The 8,694-nt window shown below is 39.8% G+C and overlaps 1 protein-coding gene across 3 annotated transcripts in view; it reads left to right on the top strand.

Moving 5' to 3' along the window:
- Ts (Thymidylate synthase) overlaps window positions 1-8,486 on the top strand; it is a 9,874-nt gene extending 1,388 nt beyond the window's left edge. For all 3 annotated transcript variants that reach the window (XM_086537822.1, XM_086537831.1, XM_086537810.1), the window contains exons 2-6: window positions 300-438; window positions 1,868-2,003; window positions 6,447-6,730; window positions 7,002-7,244; window positions 7,894-8,486. In XM_086537822.1, coding sequence (XP_086393948.1) covers window positions 316-438; window positions 1,868-2,003; window positions 6,447-6,730; window positions 7,002-7,244; window positions 7,894-8,103 — 996 coding nt within the window. In that variant the 5' untranslated portion in view covers window positions 300-315 and the 3' untranslated portion in view covers window positions 8,104-8,486. The remainder of the gene's footprint in view (window positions 1-299; window positions 439-1,867; window positions 2,004-6,446; window positions 6,731-7,001; window positions 7,245-7,893) is intronic.
- The last annotated feature ends 208 nt before the right edge of the window (window positions 8,487-8,694 follow it).

Raw genomic sequence — 8,694 nt, 5'->3', positions numbered from 1 at the left:
AAAGTAAAGGACTGAATTTCACATGTATTTTATAGATGTATTGACATTTTTGACACAAATTTGCACTTTCTATATTCATATTTATCTATATTCTGCCTCTTCTACATAGTGATGGTTAGATGATTATGAATTTGACACTTGGAATCTTTTTGTAGAAGACAATGTTAAATACTGTTATGTTATATTTCTTTAGATTCTTTTTTTTTTTCCTCTGCCAACAGTCTTGTTTTATTCAGTGCTTTGACACTGGTTTAGGCCTGATTGAATGGATAGATGTTAATTTTTTCTTTGTATTTCAGATTCCTGAGTTTCACCATGTCATTAGCTGAATCTCAGACCAATGGGGAAGCAGGTATGGTTAACCCTATACCAGAAGAGAAGCATATGAATGGAGTTCAAAATGATACGACTAATGGCAGTGCGAATGAAAGTAATCATGTAAGTTCAATGTATTTATCACTGAATATTACTTCTAATAACCACAGATTTTGGTTTAAAAGAAAATTTTGTGAAACTATCACTGAATATGTATTACTTTATATATATTAATTATATTGTTTCTTAGGAATTATGCAATATGAATAAGATATGTGTGAATTTTAGACTAATATATCAATTACTCCTTCCATCTCTTCCTAATGCTGCTTTTCTTTATTCTCCTCTTCCTAATGTTCCACCTCCTAATGCTGCTCTTCCCTTCTCCTAATGCTCTTCCCTCCTCCCTTCTTCCTTTTCCTCCTCCTCCCTTCTCCCTTTTCCTCTTCCTCCCTTCTCCCTTTTCCTCCTCCTCCCTTCTCCCTTTCCTTCTTCCTCCTTTCTCCCTTTTCCTCTTCCTCCTTTCCCCTTTCTCCTCCTTCTCTCTCTCCTTCTTCTCCCTTTTCTCCTTTCTCCTTTTCCCTCTTCCTCCTTCTCCCTTCTCTTCTTCCTTTCCTCCTCCTCCTCTTTCTCTCCTTCTCCCTTTTCTCCTCCTCTCCTCTTTCCTCTTCCCTTCCTCTCTTTTCTCCCCTCTCCTTTTCCTCCTTCTCCCTTTTCCTCCTCCTCCCTTCTCCCTTTTCCTCCTCCTCCCTTCTCCCTTTTCCTCCTCCTCCCTTCTCCCTTTTCCTCTTCCTCCCTTCTCCCTTTTCCTCCTCCTCCCTTCTCCCTTTCCTTCTTCCTCCTTTCTCCCTTCTCCCTTTTCCTCCTCCTCCTTTCTCCCTTCTCCCTTTTCCTCCTCCTCCTTTCTCCCTTCTCCCTTTTCCTCCTCCTCCTTTCTCCCTTCTCCCTTTTCCTCCTCCTCCTTTCTCCCTTTTCCTCCTCCTCCTCCTTTCTCCCTTTTCCTCCTCCTCCTCCTCCTTTCTCCCTTTTCCTCCTCCTCCTCCTCCCTTCTCACTTTTCCTCCTCCTCCTCCTCTCTTCTCCCTTTTCCTCCTCCTCCTCCCTTCTCCCTTTTCCTCCTCCTCTGTTACCTCTTCTCCCTTTTCCTCCTCCTCCTCCTCCTCACTTTCCCTTCTCCCTTTTCCTCCTCCTCCTCCTCCTCACTTTCCCTTCTCCCTTCTCCCTTCTCCCTCCTCCCTCCTCCCTCCTCCTCCCTCCCTCCTCCCTTCTCCCTCCTCCCTTCTCCCTCCTCCCTCCTCCCTCCTCCCTCCTCCTCCTCTTCCCTTTTCCTTCTCCTCCTCCTTCTCCTAATGCTCCTCATTCTAATTTTCCTCCTCCTCCTTTCTTTTCCTTAATGTGGTTTCCTCTTCATATTCCCTGTCTTCCTGGATTGTTTCCTCCTGTCTCCTTGGCCCCCTCTTCCCTGTCTTCCTCCTTGTCTCCTCCACATCTTTTGTGTGATCTGTATTTTGCCTTCTATAAGAGCCTTTTACTAAGAACCATTGGATTTGTAGACGATGAGGCACGATGAACACCAGTACTTAGACCTGATCAAGCAGATAATGAGGACAGGCAACAGGAAGGGAGACAGGACTGGCACTGGCACTATTTCCATGTTTGGTGCCCAGATGAGATTTTCACTACGGGATGGTAAGGGGATTCTTTTATCAAATTGCAGTTCTGATGGAAATTTTATTAGTACTTTTATCTACTACCAGTGGAAATGCTTATATCTTTTATTTTTTTCCTCATCCTCTTTTAATATATTTTTTTTTGTCCACTCTTACTCCTCTTTGTTTTTTTGTATTTTATCCTCTTTTGCTTCTCCTTTTTTTCCTCTTTTTCTTTTTCTCCTTTCTTACTCTTTTAACCATGTCTTTTAACGTTCATGCTTTTCATTTTTGCTCTACCCTTCCTTTCTCCTCTTTTTCTCTATCTTCTATTAAGCAATAATATTGCTATTTCTCTCTGAGTTATATTATACAAATACCTTTTTTCCTATCTTTTTCCTTTACCATAAGTCTAGAAAAGAAAAAACACACATCTTAAGATGCCCAGCCCAGGCTGAACATCTTAAGAGTAATAAAATCACCTAAAGTGGAATAACAAATATTTTCAGTAGGTAATTCTAGATAATTTTGTTTTTGGGTTTTGTGTAAATTGACTTTAATGCAATGTTCTCAATCCCCTTTGCTATGTGGTTTCATGGTAGTTCCTATGGTTATCCAACCAAATAACAAATGATGATTCTCCATTTCATTATTACCTACATATCTATCTCCAGCATGAAATAACTTTGTTTATTAGTTTTGTATATTGGTATTTAAAGAAAAATGTGCCATAAAGCAAAAAGACAGGATAAAAGGTGTTTGTATAATGTAACTCAGAGAGAAATAGTAATGTTCCTGCTTAACCCAATGATGACAGTGTGTCACACCTGTGTGACACGGCAAAGTGCCTGATGACGGGGCGACACACCAGTGTGACGTTCCCGATGCAATATTACATAGGCCCGGCGTAGGGGATTGCCACTTCTCGCCGGGCCCGTTGGGATTGGGTTAATAGAAATCTATTACTCCCCAATAAAGAACATGAAGCCAGCTCCGAAGGCCGACGTCATCCTTGTTTCCAGGCCTTGCACTGACACAGTCATTGCAGTATCCACACCTTTCCTGTGACACTATTCTCTTGCTTCATGTCACAGCACTCTCCAAGGCCATACATGAAGTCTTGACAAATTATTGCCCATCCTGATTGACTACTTGGTTACTCTTCCATAAGGCTCTTGTGAACCATTCAGGGGCCCTACACTCTCAACCCCCATGCATTAGTAAATACCCAGCTTATCTACGCAGTCATTCCCAGCTAAGGCATCTTTAAAGATATTCTCTGAATGTTTCCGGCAGTGACCAAGCCGCTGCACGAAGTTCGACATCACATCATAACTGAAGGACTTCCTGCTCATTCCAGCTGCAGGCTGCTTGCTCCCAACTGTTATCATGTTGCGAGGCAGAGTTCAACCATATGATGGAGCTCAGCTTAATATAGCTTCCAGCAGCCAGTGGGCATCTCTCCATCTTGTCAAGAAAAGATAGCAATTGGCACCCCTGTGGCAACTACTGCCCTTTGAATACCATTACCACCCCTGACAGATACCCCAGCTTCACCATCAGTTTCTACAACTGTTGCACACCCTGCTCACTTCTTCACGATCCAGAAAGAACATTTGAGTTGGCTGGAGGATAACTGGCAGCATACTCCACAGTCAAGCATTTTTGCCCCTATGTGGAAGCCAAGGATTTCCACTCTAATGGACCACAAGTCCTTGACCTTTACCCCTATGTGGAAACCAAGGATTTCCACTCTAATGGACTACAAGTCCTTGACCTTTACCCTGCACTCCAGACATTGGGCATATGCGAGGGACCAACAACCAGGCTGCTGACACTTTATCCAGGATCATTGAGTCCAGAGTCAACATTCCTGACGGCCCTGTGGACTACCACCTCGTCACCGGGGAACAGCAACGGGACACTTCCGTTGCTACCCTGATAGGATGCCAGACTTTGCTCCAGATGAAAAAGATCCTAATTCCTGAATCTGAGGAAGATGACCTGTGTGATGTCTCCTTGGGATATCCATGCTTATATGCTGTGATTTTTGTTTTCTTAAAAAGATTTTTGTATGTTAACCCATTGTGGACAGGGATCCTAACAACCTAACTGGCAGTAAGGATGGGCAATCTACCATGCTTGTGTGTCACTGGCTAAAAGTTAGAGACGGGGAAAGTGTTTTCTCTGCCCCCTGGGTAGCACAGACTAGCCCATACAATATTTTTCCATAAATCCATCACAAAATGTGGGTTTAGGCTGACCTTGGAACCCTGTAGCTCTGAAGCTAGCATCTTTACAGCCATAATACTTCATGACTGGTCGTGCTTCAACTGTGAGCAGATCCCGATGTTGTCATGAATGCATCGACATCTGTCTTTTAGGCCTAATCGTTACTGTTGTGTATGTCATGACAGTTGTACTTAACCCATTCACGCCGGGGCGGAATTTCGCCTACTCCCGATAACGCCGGGAATTTCAGCGTCGCGCGGTCGCTCTGATCGCAGAGCGTTTTTCACCATCCTATACTTATGGTTTGCGTGATTGCGTCTAAAGTGTAATCATGTGTAGAAAGTAGTGCTATGTTCAGAGGATGTATCAGTCGAAAAAAGGATGTTATAGCACTGTTTTTTTAGTGTTATTCTATTGAACTTTTTCCATATTCTGTAATACCAATGGGAAATGGAAAAGCATTCTTCTAGTGAGGTAACAAACATAGTTTTTTTTCAATTTTTTTTTTTTTTCTTAAAAAAAAAAAAGAGAAAATTAACAACCCTACCTTTGCAAACAAGTGAATGCAATTAACAGGAATGTTTTTTCAAGTGTCATTTTCTTTTAGTGGGGGCAACAAAAAGATGTTTATATAATTTTTTTTTTTTTTTTTTTTTCATTCCTCGGCCAATTACAATTGATTTTACGATAGTCTTTCGACTCAGATCATCATATTCAACAAATCAGAAAGAGAAATCACCATGCCGTAATCAATATTACGTATGTACCTGAGACGTCATTCATATTACGTTATATCCCATTTTCTACTATTTAGAAGGATAAACTAAAGTAGCTAAGACAAATCAAGTATGAAAATCGAATTGTACTAAGAATAATCTATCATTCTAATGCGGACGTTTCAGCACGTCGCTACTGGCCTCCCGGTGCGCGGGCCGAATGGGTTAATGACTGTAATTAAATGAAAAAAATTGTTGTTAGTAGGTGTTGTGTATTTTCTGCTTGGGCTTTGCACCCTCTGGATGTAGGGTTGTATACTATATTAATTTAATGTAAGTGTTGATTAAGTCTTGTATGGTTGGCCTTCAGTTTTGTTAAGCATACATCTACTTTTCTATCTTTTGATCTTATCCATGGTTCTGGAGTATATTATTTAGGTTATTGTTTTTAGTTTCTAGTGTTTGTAAATTTGATTCCCATTTTTCTTTGATTCTTCGTCTTGTGTCTTTTATTTATTTTTCTTGAGTCTTGTGTTACGGTTATGGGATTAGTTATGTGAGCTATTTTGGCAGCGAGGTCTGCAATCTCATTTCCTTTTATATTTCTGTGTAAGGGTATCCATTGCATTTTGATGTTTTATTTTCTGTCTGTTGATTGGAAGATTAATCTTTGTATATTATATATGGTGTGTTGTTTATAGAGAATGGGTTTGCGATTTTCTATTGAGTGTAAAGCAGATTTGGAGTATGTAAAGATTACTAAGTTGTTATTTTGTATGTATCTGGTTCCTTGTTCTATGGCTTAGAGTTCTGCCTCTGTTATATCTGTGTTGGGTTGGTTTCCATACTGTTGTTAGTTTCTTGCTTCCTATGCAAATGCCTGCTATGAAACCATGGTTGACTGCTTCACAAAATGGCCTATCTGCGACATCACCACAGCCACAGTAGCCAAGACCTTCCTCAGTACCTGGATTTCCTGTTTTGGCACACCTGCCACTTTGACTACTGACCCCCAGTTCAAGTCTGAACTCTGGTGCCAAGTGATGATTCTTTTGGGTTTCAAGAGGATCAGGATGATGGCCTTCTCACCCCTGTGCTAACAGCATGGTGGAAAGTTTCCACCAGCACATGAAGCAGGGCCATATGTGTTCCTCTAATCAATAATGGGTGGACAAACTCCTTGTCTTCCTCAACATTCAGACACCCTTCAAAGAGAACCTTCAATGCTCTGCAACAGAGATGGTCTGTAGATCCACCCTTGCCCTCCCTGCAGATTTCGTCACCCAGACCAGTGACCAGACACCAGGGATCTTGGGAAAAAACTGTGACTGCATGGCTCATGTCCACAGCTGTCCTACCAGATCTTCCAGACAGAGACACATCTACCGACCCTCCAACCTCCAGGATTTCTCACATCCAAGCTCACCTCTCTCGCCTCCTTCCAAGGGCTCATTCCCTGTCATCCATACTATTAATAATAAAGAAATAAGTAAGGTTTAATAATGGTGTAAAAAGGTTATTATATTGTTTTGCAGGTGTCTTCCCTCTCCTGACTACCAAGCGTGTGTTCTGGAGAGGGGTGGCTGAAGAGCTACTCTGGTTTGTGAGAGGTTCCACTAATGCTAAAGACCTACAGGAGAAGGATATTCACATTTGGGATGGAAATTCTTCAAAGGAATTCCTCAACAAAATGGGATTCCATGATCGAGAGGAAGGAGATCTGGGCCCAGTGTATGGGTTCCAGTGGCGACACTTCGGAGCTCCATATGTAGACATGCATACTGACTATACTGGTCAAGGTGTAGATCAGCTGCAGCAGGTTAGTATCTATTTTCTGTGTAGTGTTATGGTGGCTATTATATTCTTTATATTTTATATTATACTTTGTAATGTATGGTTTCAGTTTTGATAGAAAGGGAAAGGAATATAAAATATTTTTCACCAGGCTACATTGTTTACCAAATAGGATATTTCATGTTGATATTGATTTGCATAATTTTATGATAACCCAGTGTGGGTTTTGATTACAACATGTGTGATATTCAAGAACTGGAACATGATTCTCTCATGATCTTTACCTCTGTTATTAGGTAATTGATACCATCAAAAGTAACCCAGATGATCGTCGTATCATCATGTGTGCATGGAACCCAGTAGATGTGCCTAAGATGGCCCTTCCTCCATGTCACTGCCTGTGCCAGTTCTATGTTGCAAATGGGGAGCTCTCTTGTCAGCTATATCAGCGTTCAGCTGATATGGGGCTTGGTGTTCCCTTCAACATTGCCAGCTATGCACTTCTTACTTACATGATTGCTCATGTTACTGACTTGCAGGTAATGTTTCATGCATATTTATATAAATGTTAGAAATATGGAATGAAAACTTGAATTACTTATAGGCTTAACTCATTGGTACTCAAATTGTATTTGAATCCTTCTTATGTAAATGGTAAGTGCATGCAGTATTGGTAAAGTGAATGTCATCAGGATTTGCAGAAACTGAGAAAGTAAACATTCATAAGAAATAAGCAAAACAGTGTAGGAAAGTAAAGAAGTATTAGATTTTATTTATTATTTAGTGTAGTAAATTATGTGATATGGATATGATATGGTCAGTTATGTGATACAATCAGCATAATAATATCTACAACAGTCAATAATATATATCAGTTCTATTGTTGATGCCATAGGTAAATGGAATTTAGTAATGCTACTATTTTTGACTGCCCCTTTTGGCTCCATTGATCAATGAAGTCTGCTAGTACTGTATTTGATTAGTAGCCTAACTTTAGTCTATATGAAGATGCTTTTGCTGTACAACAAGAAGTATAATTCTCGCTCCAGCATGCCATATTTAATTGCCTCGTGTCACAATATTTTTTTGTACAATTTACATAGAAGATAAGAAATTAATACTGTTCATTATTTCTGCAGTATTTATAGGTTTTTTCTTTACTTGACTGCAATACTTATATCCCTACAGCCTGGTGATTTTGTACACACGTTGGGTGATGCTCATGTCTACTCTAACCATTGTGAAGCTTTGGAAGAGCAACTCAAGAGGGAACCTAGACCATTCCCCTCCCTGAAGATCAAGAGGAAAGTGGAGAACATTAGTGACTTCAAGTTCGAAGACTTTGAGCTTGAGGGTTATAAACCTCATCCAAAGATCAAAATGGAAATGGCTGTGTGATAATATAATAAAGTCTGATTTGTCAGTTTTTACCAAAATGTTTATTACAGTGCTGTGTCTAGTGATAACCTGCATAAATATGTAGATGTTTATATGAACTTTTATTTGCTGCTTTAATGAAGGAACCACTTTATGCATTAGATTGTCCTCTTGGCCCAGCAGGTTAGAAAACACTTGGTAGAGTCCAGCCATTAAAGTATTGTGATTTTTAGGCTGAACATAGTGCACTTTTCAGAATTTTAATGGATAATTATTTCTGATATTGGTAATTCTTTGATATCCTGGTCAAGAATAATGTCTAGTTATATGCAGTTATATGATAAATAATCCATGATTTTTTATCATTTTATTTCATTTTATAATAAAACTGTGATAATAATAAACCTTGTTTTTCTCTCATGAAAGGTTTTATGCCAACTTTTTAAATAATGAAAGATGATGATGTCTGAGAATTCCACAAGCAAACTGGATAAAAAATGGAGCCTTATATCCACTATCATTAATAAAAAAGTGGTATAAGAGGGAATTAGTTATATGGGAATTAGTTGAAATATTCCCATAATACAGAACACAAACATGTTTAATATACTG

The sequence above is a fragment of the Penaeus japonicus genome, unplaced genomic scaffold (assembly GCF_977035675.1).
Source record: "Penaeus japonicus unplaced genomic scaffold, GWHDUDI00000001_assembly GWHDUDI00000001, whole genome shotgun sequence".
Classification (NCBI taxonomy): Eukaryota; Metazoa; Arthropoda; class Malacostraca; order Decapoda; family Penaeidae; genus Penaeus; species Penaeus japonicus.
This window is presented reverse-complemented; position numbering and strand designations above follow the sequence as displayed.